Source organism: Pelobates fuscus, chromosome 4, assembly GCF_036172605.1.
Source record: "Pelobates fuscus isolate aPelFus1 chromosome 4, aPelFus1.pri, whole genome shotgun sequence".
Lineage (NCBI taxonomy): Eukaryota > Metazoa > Chordata > Amphibia > Anura > Pelobatidae > Pelobates > Pelobates fuscus.
Window position 1 is genome coordinate 63728079 of NC_086320.1, and position 23774 is coordinate 63751852.

The 23774-nt window shown below is 43.6% G+C and overlaps 1 protein-coding gene across 2 annotated transcripts; it reads right to left on the reverse strand.

Moving 5' to 3' along the window:
- Positions 1 to 10912: 10912 nt before the first annotated feature.
- On the reverse strand, positions 10913 to 23122 carry LOC134608444 (RNA-binding protein 12-like). 2 transcript variants are annotated; one of them, XM_063451249.1, is made up of 2 exons: positions 22988 to 23122; positions 10913 to 13070 (listed from the first exon to the last, which is right to left on the reverse strand). In XM_063451249.1, the coding sequence occupies exon 2, from the start codon at positions 13041 to 13043 to the stop codon at positions 10941 to 10943; it is 2103 nt and encodes a 700-aa protein (XP_063307319.1). In that variant the 5' UTR covers positions 13044 to 13070; positions 22988 to 23122; the 3' UTR covers positions 10913 to 10940. The 2 variants fall into 2 exon arrangements, with proteins under 2 accessions (XP_063307319.1, XP_063307320.1); XM_063451250.1 differs by having other exon boundaries at positions 10913 to 13055; positions 22971 to 23122.
- Between the last annotated feature and the right edge of the window lie 652 nt (positions 23123 to 23774).

A 23774-nucleotide genomic window follows, 5' to 3' on the forward strand; every position in this document is an offset into this window, starting at 1 on the left:
CTACGGGGACTGAAACGTCGACTTATATGTCTTTGAACTTTGGCACAATAAACTGTTTATATTTTTTTACGAAGACCTCTCGAGTGCACTCTTTCCACTGGTATATATATATATATATATATATATATATATATATATATATATATATATATATATATATACACATATATATATCTATTTAAATTCGATGTGTATATTTATGTAAACTTTTTACATAATTAAGTGATTTTATTAATTACAATTTGAGGGACTGCCTGACCACCCAAGTCCAGAGAATTTCATTTGCTAGCACTATTTTTTAACCCTGTACATTTCCAAAACACCATACAACCTGTACATAGGGGGTACTGTTGTACTCAGGAGACTTTGATGAACACAAATATTTGTTTCAAAACTGTAAAACATATAGCGATGATATTGTCAGTGAAAGTGAAGTTATTTGCATTTTTCACACACAATCGTCACTTTCACTGATGATATCATTGTTGTGATATGTTTTACTGTTTTGAAAAACTAATTTTTGTGTTCAGCAAAGTCTCACGAGTATAACAGTCAGGCCCATAGCTACCAGGTAGGCAAACTTGGGGGGGGAGTAAAAAAAAAACCATAGCTTGGGGCCCCCAAATTCCTTCAAACGGCCCTGATAACAGTACCCTGTACAGGTTTTATAGTGTTTTTGAAAGTTACAGGGTCAAATATAAGGCTTGATTTTCTGTTTTATCACATTGAAACAATGACATCAGTGAAAGTGCAGTTTTTGTGTGAAAAAGCTACTAAAACTGGACATACCCCATTTTGAATACCCTGTGTTGTCTACTTTTACAAATGGTATGCCGTGACAGGGGTAATTTGCATACTTGGGCTGTCATACGGTCTCAAAGGCAACATAGGCTCAGTAAACCAATCTGGCAACTTTCAATGTGTAAAAAATGAAAAACGGGAGAAGCCCTATATTTAACTCTGTAACTTTCCAAAACCCCATAAAACCTGTACATTGGGGGGGGGGGGGGGGGAGTTACTGTTGTACTAACGAGACATCACTGAACACAAATATGTGTAATTTATTGCAGTAAAAGCTAATAGTATTATGATATTCACAGTTAAAATGTCACATAGAACTTGCGTTAGTTATTCTTATTAAATTGTTTCATACAGGCAGTGCAGAATTATTAGGCAAATTAATATTTTGACCACATCATCCTCTTTATGCATGTTGTCTTACTCCAAGCTGTATAGGCTCGAAAGCCTACTACCAATTAAGCATTTTAGGTGATGTGCATCTCTGTAATGAGAAGGGGTGTGGTCTAATGACATCAACACCCTATATCAGGTGTGCATAATTATTAGGCAACTTCCTTTCCTTTGGCAAAATGGGTCAAAAGAAGGACTTGACAGGCTCAGAAAAGTCAAAAATAGTGAGATGCAATAGAGGGATGCAGCACTCTTAAAATTGCAAAGCTTCTGAAGCGTGATCATCAAACAATCAAACGTTTCATTCAAAATAGTCAACAGGGTCGCAAGAAACGTGTGGAGAAACCAAGGCGCAAAATAACTGCCCATGAACTGAGAAAAGTCAAGCGTGCAGCTGCCAAGATGCCACTTGCCACCAGTTTGGCCATATTTCAGAGCTGCAACATCACTGGAGTGCCCAAAAGCACAAGGTGTGCAATACTCAGAGACATGGCCAAGGTAAGAAAGGCTGAAAGACGACCACCACTGAACAAGACACACAAGCTGAAACGTCAAGACTGGGCCAAGAAATATCTCAAGACTGATTTTTCTAAGGTTTTATGGACTGATGAAATGAGAGTGAGTCTTGATGGGCCAGATGGATGGATTGGTAAAGGGCAGAGAGCTCCAGTCCGACTCAGACGCCAGCAAGGTGGAGGTGGAGTACTGGTTTGGGCTGGTATCATCAAAGATGAGCTTGTGGGGCCTTTTCGGGTTGAGGATGGAGTCAAGCTCAACTCCCAGTCCTACTGCCAGTTTCTGGAAGACACCTTCTTCAAGCATTGGTACAGGAAGAAGTCTGCATCCTTCAGGAAACATGATTTTCATGCAGGACAATGCTCCATCACACGCGTCCAAGTACTCCACAGCGTGGCTGGCAAGAAAGGGTATAAAAGAAGAAAATCTAATGACATGGCCTCCTTGTTCACCTGATCTGAACCCCATTGAGAACCTGTGGTCCATCATCAAATGTGAGATTTACAAGGAGGGAAAACAGTACACCTCTCTGAACAGTGTCTGGGAGGCTGTGGTTGCTGCTGCACGCAATGTTGATGGTGAACAGATCAAAACACTGACAGAATCCATGGATGGCAGGCTTTTGAGTGTCCTTGCAAAGAAAGGTGGCTATATTGGTCACTGATTTGTTTTTGTTATGTTTTTGAATGTCAGAAATTTATATTTGTGAATGTTGAGATGTTATATTGGTTTCACTGGTAAAAATAAATAATTGAAATGGGTATATATTTGTTTTTTGTTAAAATGCCTAATAATTATGCACAGTAATAGTCACCTGCACACACAGATATACCCCTAAAATAGCTATAACTAAAAACAAACTAAAAACTACTTCCAAAAATATTCAGCTTTGATATTAATGAGTTTTTTGGGTTCATTGAGAACATGGTTGTTGTTCAATAATAAAATTAATCCTCAAAAATACAACTTGCCTAATAATTCTGCACTCCCTGTATATGAATATTTGATGTGAAATGAAAGCCCTGTTTGTCCTTAACAAAATGATATAAAATAAGTGTGGGTGCACTTAATATAAAATATGAACAAACTTATAGCACAAATTCCAAGTTTTGTTTTGATTAGAACTGTACTATTGTACACATTGTACTTAAGTTAATATATCAAAATGCACTAAAAATTTAATATAAAATCTAATTTTATTTTAAATGTATATTTACATATGATTTTTCCATAATTATGTGTGTTTATTAATTCTATATTGGGTCATCTGCCTGTCAACCTAGGCAGTCCCCGTGCAGGCAATTTTGTAATCGGGCCGATCAGAGTCATGTGATCATGGTGAAATCGCAATCACATGACTCAAACGAGCGGTATTTGCTTCCAGCGGACTGCCTCAATTGTCAGGCAGTCCACTCGCACGCCAGCCGCTCATCAGCCCCACTGGACCACATGGACTTCATGCCAGCCGCCAGCAGCCTCACTGGACCCCAGGGACTCCATGCCAGCACTCCTAAAGGTAAGGGGGGGGGGGGCTGGGTGGAGTAAAATGTAAAAAAAAAAAACCACAAATAATTATATGTGTGTCTGTTAGTGAGTTTGTATGTGCTTGTCAGTGAGTGTATGTGTTTGTCAGTAAGAATGTATCTGTTCTTGTCAATGAGAGTGTATATGTGTCTGTAAATGAGTATATGTGTTTGTCAGTGAGAGTGTATGTGTGTTTGTCAAAGAGTGTGTGTCTGAGTGTGTCAGTGGGTGAATCTGTGTCAAGGTTTGTGTATGTGTCACTGTGTGTATCTAAGTGTGTGTGTGTGTGTGTGTATGAGCCAGTATGTATCAGTGTGTTTGTAGGTGCCTGTGTATCGGAGTGTGTCAATGTGTATCTGTGGGTGCAAGTGTGTGTATGTCACTGTGTGTATCTGAGTGTGTGTATTTGTGAGTCAAGATGTGTGTGTCGGTGTGTATAAGTGTGTGCATTTGTGTGCCATTGTGTGTGTATATATCTATGTGTCAGATACATACTGACACAGAGATACACACACTGGCGCATACAAACACAGATATACACACCTTGACACACACCGGCACACACACACTGTGTGTCAAGGTGTGTGTATTTGTGTGCCACTATCTGCCAGTGTGTGTGTGTGTGTGTGTGTATCTGAGTGTCAGATTCATACACACTGGCACATACAAACACAGATACATACACCTTGATACACAGACACATACAAACACAGAAACACACACTTTGATACAGACACATAGAAACACAGATACATACACACATAGACACACACAGTGTGTCAAGGTGTGTGTATCTTTGTGCATGTATCTGTCTGTCAGATATACAACTGGCACATACAAGCACAAATATACATACCATCACATAAAACAAACAAAAATAAAAAAGGCACAATTTTTTTAATTGAAATTTTTAACGTATTTACAGATTTATTTTATATTATATTAATGAAAATTATATATATTTAATCAATATCATTGTACGTGTATTTTGATATATATGTATTTGTAATAATATATACACACACCTCATTTTAAGAAGGAAATTTCAGGAAATTTCCCCCCCTCCCATAGTATTCTCCCCCCTTCCCATAGTGTCCCCCCCCCCTTTCCATAGTATTCCCCTCCCCCCCTCTCATCCCATAGTGTTCCCCTCCCCCCCTCTCATCCCATAGTGTTCCCCTCCCCCCCTCTCATCCCATAGTGTTCCCCTCCCCCCCTCTCATCCCATAGTGTTCCCCTCCCCCCTCTCATCCCATAGTGTTCCCCTCCCCCCCCTCTCATCCCATAGTGTTCCCCTCCCCCCCTCTCATCCCATAGTGTTCCCCTCCCCCCCCTCTCATCCCATAGTGTTCCCCTCCCCCCCTCTCATCCCATAGTGTTCCCCTCCCCCCCTCTCATCCCATAGTGTTCCCCTCCCCCCCCTCTCATCCCATAGTGTTCCCCTCCCCCCCTCCTCATCCCATAGTGTTCCCCTCCCCCCCCCTCTCATCCCATAGTGTTCCCCTCCCCCCCCTCTCATCCCATAGTGTTCCCCTCCCCCCCCTCTCATCCCATAGTGTTCCCCTCCCCCCCTCTCATCCCATAGTGTTCCCCCCCCCTCTCATCCCATAGTGTCCCCCCCCTTGTCCCATAATTACTTACCTGTCTTGAAGCGTGGGCCGGCTTCACAGCGCGCACCGCGGTACAGGAACTTCAATTTCAGGTTCCGGTTTCCGGCGGGACTGAAAGGAAGTGTGCACACTGAGTGCGCACTTCCTTTCAGTCCCGCCGGAAACCGGAACCTGAAATTGAAGGTTCAGTACCGCGGTGCGCACTGAACACCGGCCCACGCTTCAAGACAGGTAAGTAAACCTTCACATTCGCTCCATAAGACGCAGACATTTCCCCTCACTTTTGAGGGGGAAAAAGTGCGTCTTATGGAGCGAAAAATACGGTATATCGGCGTATAACACGCACACATCATTTGCCCCCTATTTTCAGGGAGAAAAAGTGCGTGTTATACGCCGATAAATACGGTATATATATTTATTTAGATCATATATATAGTAAATATATATATATATATATGATCTAAGTATATATTTAATTTTACACTGTTTTAAACTTGAATTATTTTATTTTTCAGACAGCAGGGGGAGTACCTGTCACTACAGGCCCTCCCCCTGCTGGCACTGACATGGACGGCTATGCCGTCCAGGACCTCACGATCACATGGCCCGAAGAGGACGGAGGGGGACTCCCTGGGCTCCCAGGTGAGTCCCCATACCGCGATCGTCGGCGACTGGGTAAGTAGAAAGGACGGTTTGGGCGTTCTAGGCAGGGCCGGACTGGGGATACAAAGCAGCCCTGGATAAAAAAAAAAATTATGCCAGCCCCATAACTCACTGCGCCATATATTGTCGCGTGTAACATGTAAGGCTATGTCTTGCCATGACAGATGATTGAGTAATATATATATATATATGCGCATGTCCCTACAGGCTTTTCAACGTAAACACTGACTTTTCAGAGAAAAGGCAGTGTTTACATTGCTTCAAAGTGACACCGCTAGTGACAGTCACTCAGACGGTCACTAGAGGTGCTTCCTGTGTCAGTGCACCTACATTCAGGGCCTCTACACTCTGTAGGTTCTAAACGTTACCCATAGAGATACATTGATTCAATGCATCTCTATGAGGAGAGGCTGATTGGTGTAACGTTTTGCAGCCAATCCAATGGCAAAGCATTGGAATGGCTGAGATCATCAAGCTTGATGATATCAGCCATAGAGGCAAGGCCAGTCGAGAGGAGACCAGCTCGCTGCGTGGGGAAAAAAAGGTGAGCAAAAACACTATTTTTAAACACACATATACACCATGACAGACACAGAAACACACATATACCATGACAGATACACACCCCATGACAGACCATGACGCAGACAGACCCACACACACCATGACACAGACAGACACACACCCCATGACGGATAGACACACCATGACAGAAAGACAGACACACACCATACAGACACCATGACACAGACAGACCCACATATACCATGACACAGACATACACCATGACACAGACACACACCATAACACAGACAGACACACACCATGACACACATTACTCCTACCTGCCAGGGGGTCGTGCAGTGCAGGAGGCTGCTGGGGAGGTCTGCTGGCGGCCGCTGGGGAAGGCCTGCTGGCTCTCCCGCCCTCGCGCGCTGCTGAATGAGACCGGGGCCGGAATCCCGGTCTCATTCAGCTGCACGCTGGGGGAGCAGAGCCAGCGCAGGTCCCCACACGGGCGCCAGCAGACCTCCCCCAGTGGCCGCCAGCAGACCCAGGTGTCTGTCCGGCCCCAGGTGCCGACGGCCCACCGGGAAATTTCCCGGTATCCTGGTGGGGCAGTCCGGCCCTGGTTCTAGGCCGCCCTCTGGCGTTTAGAGCCAGTTCCTTAAAGACATAGAACGGCACAATCTGGCAAATTTCAATGTAAAAAAATAAAATAATATCAAGCCTTATATTTAACCTTGTAACATTCAAAAACATTATAAAACCTGTAAATAGGGGGTACTCGGGAGACTTCGCTGAACACAAATATTAGGGTTTCAAAACAGTAAAAACGTATCACAACAATTATATAAATCAGTGAAAGTGCCATTTGTGTATGACAAATGCAAAAACCGCAACTTTCACGGACAATATCATCGCTGTGATATGTTTTACTGTTTTGAAACACTAATATTTGTGTTCAGCGAAGTCATGCGAGTAAAACAGTACCCCCATGTACAGGTTTTAGGGTGTTATGGAAAGTTACAGGGTTAAATACAGTACTAGCAAATTAAATTCTCTGGACTTTTGGCCTGAGTTGTCAGGCAGGTCCCTCAAATTGCAATCAAAAAAATTACTTAATTATGTAAAAAATATTATATAAATATGCATGTAGAATTTAAATGAAGTCCACATGTATATTTATGAAATTATGTATATTCAAAGTGTATTTTGCTATAAATATATATTACTATCAATATACAGTTTAAATAAAATTACATATATAATTTAATTTTTTTTATATGTAGATACACAATATAGTCATATATATATATATATATATATATATATACACACACACACACACACACACGTGTAATTTAATTATAAGTGTATTTTTATATTAATATATGTATATATAAATACACTTAGTTTGACATATATATATATATATATATTTTATTTTTTTTTTTACCACGGACTGCTTTTTATAAACTTTATTTTAGGTTTTTTTCCCACCAACAGGGGGACTGCCTGTCAGTTCAGGCAGATTCACGGACGCCTTTTGTGGCCATGTGACTGCTCTTGCAGAGCAATCACATGGCCCTGGGGGCCTAATTCTCAAAGCGGATTGTCTGGGCTGTCCAGCAGTCCCCACCAGACCGGGAGCAACGCCGATTGCTGGCGAGGGAACGGCAGCGATCAGGTAAGTAATTATTTCCGTTATGACGGTTCAGGACCGTCAACCGTCCTTAAGGGGTTAAATAAATGCTAGGAGCTATTGATCTGCAATAAATGCTTTACTAACAATATCAATATTTCTATACAATAGTTTTTGGTTATAATTAAGCAACAATAAACAAACACTCTCCTTTAGGTACAGTTACGCTGTGATACAAAAGGTCTTTGGTCTCTGGTTCGTGGCGCATACGGTAGATGCAAATAAAAGTACTCCGGTTTCCATGAACAAAAGCTGTACAGCAGCCGTATGAAGTGTAAACCTAAACAGCAAACTTTGGCGTACCTATTTTGTAATCGTGAGCATTTATAAAATATCAATTGGTGTTTTCAGTTACATTCCACCAACATTTATTGCACTGGTGGCAGGATGTAGTGGTGTAATAGAAACTGAGTGTGTGGGAAATGGACAGAAATTGGTGGTAGGGGCTGAAGAAAAAGTACAGCGAGACCAACCCCCTCCCCGCCTATTAACCAGTTTTTACCCCCTGAAAGAGGCTTACCTTAGACCAAGGGTTCCCAACCCATTCCTCAAGTACCCCCTACCGGTACAGGATTTAGGGATTACCATGTTGTGTCTGACTTTTTTTCTCTTCTAAAAACACCTTAGACACAACTGGGTAATTCCTAAATCCTGGACTGTTAGGGGGTACTTGAGGTCTGGGTGGGGAACCACTGCTTTAGACCAAAAAGTGGAGATCTTGATCCCTGGTGGTACAGCAGGATAAGTGATTTCTCTGCACCCCTAATGGATAGACAGTTACTTCTGGCTGGTACAGTGGGAAAGTATTAGATTGTTGCCGTGGCAACTCTCAACAATACTTTGTAACTGAAATGAAAGAGTTGGTTCAGCTCAAGTTCTCCCCCCTACTGTCCTTATTAGTGTGGCCTGGTAGATAAGTGAGATCTTTGATCTCACCACCAGCCAACTGTGGAACGCCCTTTCTGAGCCAGAGGGGGGCACTATTATATTCGCTAAATAAAAACATTGGTACATTACTACAATAACACATCAGGATTATAAAATGCCCTGTGAAAATGGAATTCATGAGTATGAAAACCACAAATGAAAGAACTAAATGTGGTTAGTATTTGTGATCAGGTGACTACACCAAACAATTAAAAGTACCCTGTTTGAAATAACCTGTGTTGTCTACTTTCAAAAAAAGTATTGTTGTACATGTGGGATATCACTGAACATATGGGTGTTTTATTACAGTAAACCTATTAAGGACAAATTGCAAGGGTGCAGTGTTTGTGAAAACTGCAATAATGCAAAACAGCATGTCTTGTGGGGTGTTCCTGATATACAGTGGTACCTACCAAAAGTGGTACAAGAAAGGACAACCGGTGAACTTGCATCAGGGTAATGGGTGCCCAATTCTCATTGATGCACATGGGGAACAAAGCCCAGCTTTGGGTTACGATCAAGTGATCGCCAGAATGAGGTGCTTTTGTCAGTAAGAATGAATGCATTTTTTTTTCTCCTTTTTATATTACCAATAACATAAGTACCCAAAACACTTTTAATTTCTATTAAGTATGAACCTCAACTAGCTTACAGACACTGGATGCCATACATACTGGTTTGAGCAGCCATATCCTGCAAAATGTCAGTTATAAAAAGTTTTAAATCATTTATTGACAGTTAATGAACCACCAATGTTGAAATGTACTGGCTGACCTATGAAATCTGTGATGGCAGTTATAGGCTATAACTATAATCATCTAACGCAGACCACTGCGATTGGATCCTGGGTGACTACTTTGGTTGCCAGATTTTGTGTGAGTGAGGGGGAGTGCAAGGACATTCCCTCCTAACATACTTAAAGCAAGTTCTTTTGAATATGTAATCACATGTCCTAATTACATTAAGGTGTCAACTGAACTTAAAAGCATTTGAGGCTCCTGCATACTCTAGAAGGTGATTAATTTAGAGTGTCTTCGCTCATGCTCTGTTAAACATACTGTGCAGTAATGAAAGTTTAAAATTAGAGCTCTTTATAGGAAATGTGTAGGGAGGCTGTATAACTCACAGGCAGGGGAGGTGTGGTTAGTGCTGCATTTAAAAAAAATAAAATAAAATTGATTTTATCACTCTCCATCAGTAAGTGATTTAACTGCTCCAAGATTAGATAAAAGAAGCATAAAACAAAGACATGGAAATTTGGAAGAAGAAAAAAAAAATTAAAAAAATTCAGAATAATTTCTTTATTAAATACACAACTTCAATCATACATAGAAGCATGTGATTATTTGAAAATATCTACGGATTATAGGTCACCCCCTTACATTTGTGTTAAAGGAAAAAAAAAATCTTAATCTTTTGTTTTTCCAGTCATAACCACCCCCATCCTAATCTGCTGAATTTGTTAGTTTGCAGGACTCCAGTAATTCTACCATTACTTCCCTAAATACCTGTAAGGTGCACTGCATCAGACTGCACAAAGTCTACTGGATGCAACTAATAACAGTGCTGTGGCATTCCAACGCTTCTAGTTGTCGTGTCAGCATGTACCAGGTTCCTCCATGCACTCATTTTGTCTCAGTCTTCCATGTCACACCTACACATTTCTAAATCAAGTGCTTCACTGTCCTATAATTAGGACAATGCATTACCATGAAAAGCACTCAAACTGTGCAGAATTATATCAGAGAGTGTTCATTCAAAGGCATTTCTTACAAAAGGTAATTTGCTACAGAAAAGTTTCTGCACATTTTTGTTTTCTATGAAAAGGGGTGAACCTAGTTTGAAAGCAATTACTTTTTTTTATGTCTAAATAAATCAATTGTTACTGATTTCTATCTGATAAACAGAACTATTGTGTGGTTTTAAACAAAATGGTATGGTGGTTAATGCAATTTAATTTCAAGTAAATTTTGTGAAAAGTGTCAGATTCTAAGCACATATTTCTGCTGAAACATTTAGCACAGTACTAAATGCATATTAGGAGAATTATGTATACAAGCAACATGACACAAACAGGGGGAAAAAATTGCCAAGTTTTTGAATTACTAAAAGATCCTTGCACAATATACAAAGTAATTATTTACAAAACAGGAGAAATCCTATTAGGCATCAATACCAAAGACTTTTCCTACCATACCTTCAACAGAAAGGTGATGGGCTGTGACACAAAACATGAAAAAAATAAAAAATAAAAAAATAAAAAGGGGGGGGGGGGGGGGAAGGGGTAAACAACAACACAGTATTTAAACTAAACTAAGAGTCACTGTATTGTTGCCAATTGGTCGATTATCAAGTTCATTCACAGCACACAGCGCTTCCTCATATGTTTGTAGACATACTGTGGCAGTCCCTGTATCAATCTGGGTAAGGTTAACAGAGAAGACTTTGTAAGCAACAAAGAAATCCTGAATTTCAGGAACAGTTACAGTATTGGGCACATTTCGAATAAATACAGTGGTTTCATTTTGTTTTCCATCATGACTATTCTCACAGGTTCCTTCTTCCTCTAAAGATTCTTTAGCATTTGTTTCATTATTATCTACTTCACAAGCGGATTCATCCTCAATATTTGTTACGTCAGATGGAGCGACCATCTGAGAAAGGTCTGGTGAAGGTACTTGAGTATCTGTGGTTACCTCCATGGATTCAATTTCTTCTGGGTCCGTAGCAGGCTCCCCCGCTGCGGTGTCCGTAGCAGGCTCCCCCGCTGCGGTGTCCGTAGCAGGCTCCCCCGCTGTGGTGTCCGTAGCAGGCTCCCCCGCTGCGGTGTCCGTAGCAGGCTCCCCCGCTGCGGTGTCCGTAGCAGGCTCCCCCGCGGCGGTGTCCGTAGCAGGCTCCCCCGCGGCGGTGTCCGTAGCAATCGCCCCCGCGGCGGTGTCTGTGGCAGGCTCCCCCGCTGCGGTGTCCGTAGCAATCGCCCCCGCTGCGGCGTCTGTGGCAGGCTCCCCCGCTGCGGCGTCCGTAGCAATCGCCTCCCCTGCATCTTTCAGCTTTCTGTTGCCTGCTCCAAAAGCTTTCATCTGTTCTTCAGTGATGCATCTTAACAGGATTTCTGTACCATTGTACTTTTCACGGTGGAGTTTTCCAACACTAGCGGCTTCCTTTTCGGTTTCAAACTTTACTAGGGCTTCCCCTAGACCAACTCCTTTATCATCAACTAACACAAAAATATCTTCTTCCTTTACTGTGAACCCAGTCAAAAATTTCTGAACATCTGCTTTGGTTACATCAAATGAAAAGTTCCGTAAATATACACAGTTTGCTTTCCAACTGGGAGACTCTTTAGCATTTCTTCTAGGAAAATCTATTTGAGCTGAGCGCTCCCTAGAGTTGGAAGATTTGCCCTCTTTGTGGGATAATAAGTCTTGCATAGCTCTTTTAGGGATAGAATATATAGATAAGGATCGTCCCAAAAATGGTTCCTTGTGCAAATCAAGAGCTCTTTTATAATCCCTTCCACATTTGAACATCACAAAACCTTCTCTTGTCCTTTTCCCCGATTTATCAGTTAGGAATGTAATTTGGGACTCTGAAAGACTAGCAAAAGAGAAATGCTGCTGCACATCTTTTTTCGCAGCACTGGTAGGCAGGTGTACAAGATGCACATAAAACTCATTAGTGTATACAGCATGACGTCTCTTTCTCACTGGAGATCTGGAACGGGACCGCTTTCTTCCAGAACTTAGAGACCTGCGTGGAGAAAGCTCTTTTTTACGAATTCCACCAGCTCTGATCCACTCAAGCTCATCTGATACCATCATATTAATTTGACATGAACCCATGAAAAGCCTCGGCCGTTGAAGTGCTTCTATGGCATCATTACTCCTACTAAATTTTACCACAGCATTTCCATTTCGAACACCATTTTGAAATTTTAAGAAAATTACATCTTCAACATAAAGTTCCTTAAAATATTCTTTGATTTCAACTTTTGTAGCTTTAAGTGGCAACGAATGTAAATATAAATATGAAGGCCCAGCCCTTTCTTCACTTCTTAAACGAGAATATGGATGGATCCCATTTCTATCTGCTCCGTTACCAAAGCCTGGGTATGGAATGCTTTGCATAGGCTGATTTGCAGTTATTCGGTTTATTTCAAAAGCGTATCTCATTTCGGCTTCACTGCTGAGTGAGAGGTGAACAATAGAATTTTTTAATGGTCGGCCAGAAAGGTTTAGGGCACACCGAGCATCTTCAAAACTTCCAAAGGTAATAAAAGCCTCACCATATACTCCACCAATTATATAAACACCACCTCTGGGGATGCTCAGTCCAAAAAAGAATTGTCGAACATCCATAGAATTTGCCACAACAGGAAGCCCACGTAACCGGACAAATACCGTCATTTTAAGTCTGTGCTAAACACAGTTTACCTACAGAAGAAGAAGAAGAAGAAAAATAAATTAATATATTTACCTTGATTATAACAATGCATTAACGTGACAAACTGAACATTCTGCATTTTGTATTGCAAATAGGTATGCAACATCATTCTAAGGAAAATGATGGCAATCAAAAGTATTTCAGAGTTTATTTAGCACGCCAATGATAGAGTAGAACACAGCATTCCAGTAGATAGGACCAGACTGGTACTATAAAATGCATGTTTTGATAACAATCATTGTCACCAGTACAGCATTTAGCACCAGAGAGCTCATCATGCAAGTCCTTGCACAGTTTTACGGACACATCATGAGATTCCTGGAAATTTAAATTTAAATTGTCAGTTTTAAAATGTAGAAACTCCCTGTATACAGCTGTATCATTGAGGAAAAAAATAGAACATACATAGATACACACACACTACAAGCAGAACCCTTTATATTTTTATGCTGCAAGCTTATGCTATAATGGTTTACATCATTATGTGGTTTTCTTTTTACATGTAGATCTACACTCAACGTGCTAATGACAGTAAAAATAAGACTTTGAAATCTCAAATAAAAAATAAACAGACAATACATAAAAAAAAAAAAAAACATATGTACACCTGATATAAATGGAAAAGTGTTCCAAATCTTAACTAAATGCAGCACATCTAGTAGGAATTCCCATGTTTTTAAACAAATAATTATTAAAAGTGGCTCTGTCAGCCCCCCAGCTCCCAATGAACATTTCATAAAGATTTTCTCTCATAAAAACAGTGTTGGAATGTCACTGGAATTATATCCCAACCAAAAGATATAAGATAAAGTACTATGTCTTATGCATTTTTCCTACACTTGAAAAAAATGGAAGAGACTAGGGAAAAAGTCTATAAAGACTCCCACGGTGTTCTCCATAGACAGTATTGCACTTTTGCTCTTGTGTGAGACTACAGCACTGATGTTAGCTCCTGGCAGATGAAGTACCAGGAGTTAAAAAGAATGCACTGGATCAAGAAGGTGGAGGCAGAGAGAGACAGATTCAGGTAAGTAGAACATACCATACCCTGCACCCCCAGCCACTGCGCTGTAAGCAGAGTAGTCATCAGTAGGGGTCTTTGCAATATATGAAGCTTTTTATTTATCAATAACTCAAGAAATAGATAAAATTGGTAGCAGGCAGTTTGTTTAAACCTCTTAACTCTGTTTGGCATTCTATGCTATCCTACATAGGCTCCGGTCTGTCTGCATTTTTATTGGCCCCAGACCTTTAGATGAGCTACTTGCACCGCTGGAAGCGATTCTTTACAAAGGAAGGCATTTAAATGCCTCTAGAGAGATTGGACCGAGCAGGGTTAATACCACTAACCTCAGACATTAACAGATACCTGGGGCTCCTGCAAGTCAGCTGGGGACATTTTAAAAGGCTCTGGGCAAGCTGCGCAGAGCTCAGTCATCTCACCAATCCTATAGGCACCCAGACCACTTCATCTCATAGAAGTGGTCTGGGTACAGTGTCTCTGTCCCACTTATCCTTACAATGTAATCAAAATAATTACCCTGCAGTACTAAGACTTAAACAACTTTTGACATTCTCAAGCTTTGAATGAGGACATCCAGCGTAAGTGAAATCCCCAAAGGAAAGCATTGAAACAATGCTTTCCTATGGGTAGGGCTAATGCGCATGCCTTTTATGCGCATTAAGGTCCCCCATCATAGAAGGATATTGATGCTGGAATAGGTTGTGTAAAAAAAAAGCTTTTTTTAATCCCTCATCTTCCGGAAGGGGCGTCATGAGGGAGGATGGATCAGAGGGCGCTAAAGTGTTAGGGATACAAATTTGAATCCCTAACACTGTAGTATCCCTTTAAGCTAAATTCGGCTCCAAAATATGGAGCACAAGCCTCAGTGTATGAGTGCAGTGTGTGTGTGTGTGTGTGTGTATATGAGTGCAGTGTGTGTGTGTGTGTATATGAGTGCAGTGTGTGTGTGTGTGTGTGTGTATATGAGTGCAGTGTGTGTGTGTGTGTGTGTGTATATATGAGTGCAGTGTGTGTGTGTGTGTGTGTGTATATATGAGTGCAGTGTGTGTGTGTGTGTGTGTATATGAGTGCAGTGTGTGTGTGTGTGTGTATATGAGTGCAGTGTGTGTGTGTGTGTATATATGAGTGCAGTGTGTGTGTGTGTGTATATATGAGTGCAGTGTGTGTGTGTGTGTATATATGAGTGCAGTGTGTGTGTGTATGAGTGCAGTGTGTGTGTGTGTGTGTATGAGTGCAGTGTGTGTGTGTATGAGTGCAGTGTGTGTGTGTGTATGAGTGCGTGTGTGTGTGCAGTGTGTGTGTGTGTATGAGTACAGTGTGTGTGTGTGTATGAGTACAGTGTGTGTGTGTGTGTGTGTATGAGTGCAGTGTGTGTGTGTGTGTGTATGAGTGCAGTGTGTGTGTGTGTGTGTATGAGTGCAGTGTGTGTGTGTGTGTGTGTGAGTGCAGTGTGTGTGTGTGTGTATGAGTGCAGTGTGTGTGTGTGTGTGTGTATGAGTGCAGTGTGTGTGTGTGTGTGTGTGCAGTGTGTGTGTGTGTGTGTGTGAGTGCAGTGTGTGTGTGTGTGTGTGTGAGTGCAGTGTGTGTGTGTGTGTGTGTGTGCAGTGTGTGTGTGTGTGTGTGTGCAGTGTGTGTGTGTGTGTGTGCAGTGTGTGTGTGTGTGTATGAGTGCGTGTGTGTATGAGTGCGTGTGTGTATGAGTGCGTGTGTGTATGAGTGCGTGTGTGTATGAGTGCGTGTGTGTGTATGAGTGCGTGTGTGTGTATGAGTGCGTGTGTGTGTATGAGTGCGTGTGTGTGTATGAGTGCGTGTGTGTGTATGAGTGCGTGTGTGTGTATGAGTGCGTGTGTGTGTATGAGTGAGTGCGTGTGTATGAGTGAGTGCGTGTGTGTGTATGAGTGAGTGCGTGCGTGTGTGTATGAGTGAGTGCGTGCGTGTGTGTGTGTGTATGAGTGCGTGCGTGTGTGTGTATGAGTGCGTGCGTGTGTGTGTGTATGAGGGCGTGCGTGTGTGTGTATGAGTGCGTGCGTGTATGAGTGCGTGCGTGTATGAGTGCGTGTGTGTATGAGTGCGTGTGTGTATGAGTGCGTGTGTGTGTATGAGTGCGTGTGTGTGTATGAGTGCGTGTGTGTGTATGAGTGCGTGTGTGTATGAGTGCGTGTGTGTGTATGAGTGCGTGTGTGTGTGTATGAGTGCGTGTGTGTGTGTATGAGTGCGTGTGTGTGTGTATGAGTGCGTGTGTGTATGAGTGCGTGTGTGTATGAGTGCGTGTGTGTGTATGAGTGCGTGTGTGTGTATGAGTGCGTGTGTGTGTATGAGTGCGTGTGTGTGTGTATGTATGAGTGCGTGTGTGTGTGTATGAGTGCGTGTGTGTGTGTATGAGTGCGTGTGTGTGTGTATGAGTGCGTGTGTGTGTGTATGAGTGCGTGTGTGTATGAGTGCGTGTGTGTATGAGTGCGTGTGCATGAGTGCGTGTGCATGCGTGCGTGTGCATGAGTGCGTGTGCATGAGTGCGTGTGCATGAGTGCGTGTGCATGAGTGCGTGTGTGCATGAGTGCGTGTGTGCATGAGTGCGTGTGTGCATGAGTGCGTGTGTGTGTATGAGTGCGTGTGTGTGTATGAGTGCGTGTGTGTGTATGAGTGCGTGTGTGTGTATGAGTGCGTGTGTGTGTATGAGTGCGTGTGTGTGTATGAGTGCGTGTGTGTGTATGAGTGCGTGTGTGTGTATGAGTGCGTGTGTGTGTATGAGTGCGTGTGTGTGTATGAGTGCGTGTGTGTGTATGAGTGCGTGTGTGTGTATGAGTGCGTGTGTGTGTGTGAGTGCGTGTGTGTGAGTGCGTGTGTGTGTGTGAGTGCGTGTGTGTGTGTGAGTGCGTGTGTGTGTGTGAGTGCGTGTGTGTGTGTGAGTGCGTGTGTGTGAGTGCGTGTGTGTGTATGAGTGCGTGTGTGTGTATGAGTGCGTGTGTGTGTATGAGTGCGTGTGTGTATGAGTGCGTGTGTGTGTATGAGTGCGTGTGTGTGTATGAGTGCGTGTGTGTGTATGAGTGCGTGTGTGTGTATGAGTGCGTGTGTGTGTATGAGTGCGTGTGTGTGTATGAGTGCAGTGTGTGTATGAGTGCAGTGTGTGTGTATGAGTGCAGTGTGTGTGTATGAGTGCAGTGTGTGTGTATGAGTGCAGTGTGTGTATGAGTGCAGTGTGTGTATGAGTGCAGTGTGTGTATGAGTGCAGTGTGTGTATGAGTGCAGTGTGTGTATGAGTGCAGTGTGTGTATGAGTGCAGTGTGTGTATGAGTGCAGTGTGTGTGTGTGTGTGTATGAGTGCGTGTGTGTATGAGTGATGCAGAGTGTGATGCAGAGCCTTGGTGGGTGGCGGGCATTTTTATTATTTTTTAATTATTTTAATATTAATTATTTTGTTTTAATTTTTTTTATTATTATTATTATTTTTTTATATTTTATTATTTATATTTTTTCGTCCCCCCTCCCTGCTTGATACATGGCAGGGAGGGGGGCTTTCACTTACCTTTCCTGCAGCTCCTGTCAGCTCCCTCCTCCTCCGCGCCGGTCCGGTCAGCTCCCTCTGCAAGTCACAGTGTAAGTCCCGCGGCCGCGCTCGGACCCCGCGGCTCTCACGAGACTTACACTGGGAGCTGACCGGACTGGCACGGAGGAGGAGGGAGCTGACAGAAGCTGCAGGAGAGGTAAGTAAGAGCTTCCTGCCAGCCCCCCTCCTACACAGCCCCCTGTCTGTATTATGGCAATGTAAATTTCCATAATACAGACATTGACTCGAGTATAAGTTGAGTTGGGGTTTTTCAGCACAAAAAATGTGCTGAAAAACTCGACTTATACTAGAGCAGGGGTATGCAACCTTTTAGCAGCACTGTGCCGATATAGGATTGTGATGTCCCGTAGCGTGCCGGTCCCATTTTGTTTAAATTGGGGTGTGTATGCTGCCGTATTCTGCTTGTGTTATTTATACTGTAATTGCTTTGTATCGTTGTATTTGTGCGTATATGAGCTATTATATTGTATATGTTCAGGAGTAGTTTGTGGTATTGTGTATGATACATATGAATGTGGGTGGTGTATGGGGGCTGCTTGTGGAATTGTGTGTGTGGATGGATGCGCCACATTGTGTGTTTGGTAGTGTGTGTATGTGTGGGGGCTGTTTGTGGTATTGCATGTGAGAGGCTGCATGTGGGGTTGTGTGCATGTATGTGGATTGTTAGCGGGTTACGTTTGTGTGGATTGTGTGTATGTGGGCTGTTCATATTATTTGTATGAGGGGAGGGTTATTGTGCATTTCCGTGTAAATCTAGCAGTGTGGGTGGCTTCCATGGGTTCCAGTGGGGACCAGGCTGGCCAGGTACAGGTGAAGGGCAGGAGCTGCAATATCCGCTGTGGGGTGCTCTACCACAGTGTGGATTCCCATTCACAAGTGCTGGGAGGAAGTGATCTGAGATCACTTACTCTATGTGCTGCAATGCATAAATTGAGGATTGACCTTCACCACCTTTTCATATTAGCAGATATCTGAAGTTTCACTGGGACTCCTGATAGGCCAGAGCCTGTTTGGCTGTAGCAGCCTTGAGTGCCGTGCATGGCACTATTGCTGTAGGTTGCCTACCCCTGTACTAGAGTATATACGGTACCTCTGAGGGCAAGCTCCTCCTCTAGTGGCTGCCTAGCAGACAGCCACTGGAGGGATTTCTTGATTGGAAACTGACTTTTGGTCCGTTAACGGACGATGGACGTTCTTAAGCTGTGTGTGTGGACCTCTAGCGTCAGATTTTCCTATTGGTAAATCCTAGTGCGAGCACAGCCATTGCCGCACATGCGCATTAGGCATCCCGCGCCGACATGACAGAACCTAACCCAGCGGTAAGGGACATCGGCATTGAACTCCGTTAAGTGACCTAAGGGGTTATTAACCCCTTAAGCGCCGCGGGAGGGGGCCTTGACAGAGGGTAATCTATTGTGCCAGGAGAACAAGTTTGTTATCCTGGCACTATAATTTCTCTTTAAAGGAACACTATAGCCACAAGAACAACTACAACTTATTGTATTTGTTCTGGTGAGTATAATTGTTCCCTTCAGTCTTTTTGCAGTAAACCTGTTTTTTTCAGTGTTTACATTATAGCATAGGGACTAACTCCACTGGCGGCCACTCAGATGGCAGTATGTGCTTCCTGGGGCAGTGCTGCACAGTGTGCAGCTCTGCCATTCATTGTCTCTACCCTCTGCATGTAGACACTGAACTTTCTTCATAGAAATGCATTGATTTAATTCATCTCTATAAATAGATGCTAATTGGCCAGGGCTGTGTTTGGCTTGTGCTGGCTCTGCCTCCTTGACAGTCTCAGCCAATCATATGGGAAGGCTTTGTGATTGGCTCAGTGATTTGTGATTGGCTCAGAGAATCACTTCTAATGATGTCAGCAAAGCAGGGAGATCAGTGGGAGAGGCAGTAGCTGCACTTTAACAAAAGTAATATTCTACTATATTTAGGAGGGCCAGATGGTGGTTTTAACACTACAGGTTTATATTCCTGACCCTATAGTGTTCCTTTAACTAGGAAATGTACATTCAGATTTCTCTGGTTTCCAATTACATGTTGGAGATGCTACTTTTGCCCAACATCCTAGGCACGTTACTATTACCCAATTTAATGGTCCTCATTTTATCTAACTTGAAAGGATGAAGGGCTGAGTCAACACTGCTGGGAATTGAACCGAAGATCATCAAGAGTTATGGGGGCCATCCTTGGCAAGGCGTGGGGAACAAAAAGGCGAGTAAAAACACCCTTCCCATTCGATCAAAGGTGGGTCAATTACCTAAATAGTTAAACACATTTGTTTTTTATGAACATGCCTTGTAATTTTGAAAATTAAAGTACCAACCATAAAAAATTACTCTGACAGACACACAAATTCTTAAGATTTGTTGTATTTTAATTTAAGTCTACCCAGCCTTCCTACTTTTGGAAGAGCTGGAGTGGATCCTCTTCGTGGGGTCCAGTGGGTAGTGTGGCAGCTGTGATCCCATAATCTTACAGCTTTTTTTGCTCTGCTCCCTTGCGCACTTTTTAGTGATGCTGGGGCAACGTCATATTCTGGCTCCCGGCATCACAGCTGGGCGTGCGAGGGAGCAGAGCAAGACGATAACAGCTCCCTTGCAGCATCTATTCCACACAACCTCTTGCCAAAAGGGGTCCCTAAGGTGGCCAGTGCTGAGCGGGATGACAAACATCCATGCCTCAGGACAAAATTCCTAATCGTCACGGCGCCTGGGATTTGTCAGGTCCTGTACTAACCTCGTCTTTCACTCTCCCTGCACACACCAGACCATCCTTTCAAGCTCTCTCTCTTTGTACCATCTTTGATTCTAGCCTAACCTTTAGGCTTCACATCCAGTCTGTTGACAAATCATGCCAGTTCCACCATATAAAAAAAAAAAAAATAATTGCCTGCATCCGACTTTTTCTTACGCATAATTCTACTAAGAAATTGTTCAGGTTCTTGTAATTTCTCTGCTTACTGTAATTTTCTCCCAATTGGTCTCCCCAGTAACCATACTGTCTCACTACAGTGCGTAAGGAATGCGGATGCCAGGTGGATTTTCCATTGGGTTCATGTATCCTAAAGAATTCAATTAAAATAATAACCCTTACCTATAAATCTCTCAACAACTGTACTCCCCACTACATTTCTTCCCTAATTTGTAGTTACATGCCTTCCTAGTAACGCCGCTCTGCCAGAGTCCTTCGCCTGGCGTCGGCTTGTGCCAAGTCGCGCACGCAGGACTCCTCACGGGGTGCTCCACTTCCTGCCTTCTACCATCAGCCTTTCCTCTAGTTCCTTAAAATGCACATGCTGGGCACCATAACTTCACTAAAATTACATTGTTACAGTGCCAGGATATCCCTGGCTCTTATCTTAAGGGGTTAAGCCGTCTAACCCCAAAGGATGCCTCCAGCCCTGGATCTGTTTGCCCCCATCAACACCTAGCTTCTGTAGATATCTTTCAGAAAGTGCAAAATGCCACTCGGCAGGGGTACTGCTGATTGGCTGGACTGATCAGCTGATACTCTCAGCCAATCTGTAGCTCACTATTGATAAAAAAGGTGAATGAATGGCTGGCAGCATTCCTTGCTTTGTCAAAGTCAATTGCAGATGCCTGAAGCTACTGGTGGGATGGGGGATATGGAGCTGGAGGCAAACTTGGCCCCTTCAAGTAAGGATGCACCAGGGACAACCTTGCATCATATCTACTTAATTCTGACTAAGTAGTTCCTTTAAAAAGTCCACCAAAACCCATCTCTTCAGAATAGCCTATGGCCTCCAAGAGCAAATTGTATTTTACAAACCTGTCTCCCGCTCTCCCTCTTAAAGCGCCACTACACTCTCACCTTCCAATTCTGCTACTTTTCCACCTTGTTACTGGGCGGCAATGCCCCACACTGCCCTTCCTTTCGAGTTTTATACCCAACCTCCTCTAGACCGTAAACTCTTTTGAGCAAAGTTCTCATCAATCTATAGTTCATGTTAAAGGATCACTATAGGGTCAGGAACACAAACATGTATTCCTGCGCCCCCCCCCCCCCCAAATGTAAAACTCACCTTATTTCCAGCGCCGTGTGGGTCTGCCCCCTGTGTGACATCAAAATGGCCGATTATTGGCTAAAATCGGCACAGGGCCGGGCCAAATGCCGTTTTTGCCAATCAGGATCTCTATGAGGAAAATGCTTACTGTGCAGCCCTGAGCCAGGAAGCCCCATCCAGTCGCCATCTAAGGAGTGGCCATTTGAAGGTGTCCCTAGGGCAATGTAAACACTGTGTTTACATGAAAATGCCTGCAGGGAACTAGTATACTCACCATAAGAACTACATTAAGCTGCAGTTGTTCTAGTGACTATAGTGCCCCTTTAACATTTTCCAAATTACTCACTGTTTACTTACCCCTTTTATAATATCCTAAAGCGCCGGGGAATAATTTGGCGATATATAAAAGATCATAATACTAATATAAAATACCTGGCAAGTAGCATAGTACTTTACATATTAAGCCATGCTTTACGATATATTAGAAGAACGTGAGAGCTCAAATTATTCTTGGTGGTAAAAGATTTAACGAATAAGATACAAACCTGCAGTATCTAGAAATTCAAAAGCTGGGGGGAAGAAATAATGAATCGAGTTATTTAAAATAAATATCTACATACTGCAGGGCAGCACTTCTATGCTGCGGGGGATGATGTAGGTCCAATATAACACGGTACACTGCCGGCTGCATGCTCCCCGAATCACCACATAACACGGTAGGTCCGGCAATGGAGGCACACTGCCGGCTGCATGCTTCCCGAATCACCACATAACACGGTAGGTCCGGTAATGGAGGCACACTGCCGGCTGCATGCTTCCCGAATCACCACATAACACGGTAGGTCCGGTAATGGAGGCACACTGCCGGCTGCATGCTCCCCGAATCACCACATAACACGGTAGGTCCGGCAATGGAGGCACACTGCCGGCTGCATGCTCCCCGAATCACCACATAACACGGTAGGTCCGGCAATGGAGGCACACTGCCGGCTGCATGCTCCCCGAATCACCACATAACACGGTAGGTCCGGCAATGGAGGCACACTGCCGGCTGCATGCTCCCCGAATCACCACACACATGCTCCCTTGATCCCGAGGCCTAGCAGGCCTGAGCCCACAGCAGCCCCCGTGTCGGCCCCTCGGCCTCCCATCTCTCCACCCCCACAGAAGGCCGCTGTGTTCGCAGGCCCCAGGCCTTCCCGCTCTGAGGGACAAACCACCTTCCCCCCCGGGAGGGGAGCGAGCCCCGCCACCCCACAAACAAGACAAGGTGTATTACCAGCCAGGAACGATCGACACTCGGTAACCGGTCTGTTTCCAACTGAGCGATGTTCGTTTCCACGGAGAGCAAAAACCGCCGCCTCCCTCTTCCGACGAGAACTGGGAGAAATGGCGCCGAGCGCTCGGAGTTGGCGGCCGCTGTGCGCATGCGCAGAGCCGCCTTGTGTGACGCCGCTATTAATGGGGTTAATGTGAGCCCAGACACAGTGTGTCCGCTGGTCTGCTCGCATTACATCCAATGGCATCTTATTACATAGTACATTACAACGTGATGGGGAGTACTGTATGAATGCAGAGAGTTTAATGACTAATCAGAAAAAATATATATATATACGTATATAATACAAAATTCTAAATATAATTTAAAAGAACTCTCCACGCACCATAACCACTGTGCTACTCACCACCATTGTGCAGAGTTGAACTGTTAGAATGGTTTTAATTCTTGCCTGACGGCCGCCGCTCCCGCCTGCACTACTCCTAAGCAGTAACTCTCTTGAGTTAAATCCTGTGCTGCTGTGGTGGGTAAGTGGAGGCCAAGAGCGGTGCCTGGTGGACCCAAGGTAATAAGTAAAACCATTTTAAAACAGTTTGACTGCTTACAAGGGTGGGGGGTCAGAATGTATGAGAATCCTGGAGACTGCGCACTGACTCATTAGAGAGCGCAGGAATGCAAGGGAGCAATTACTCGCGCAGGCACCTGAGAATACGAAAGCAGAGGGCTTGGAGATGTGGCTTGAAACAGGTGCCTGCTCACAATTGTGCTGTGTCTGGAGAGGGGAATG

Bases quoted from the DNA above. Each gene is read 5' to 3' on its own strand.
- LOC134608444 (XM_063451249.1), bottom strand. From the start codon at position 13,043: ATGACGGTATTTGTCCGGTTACGTGGGCTTCCTGTTGTGGCAAATTCT.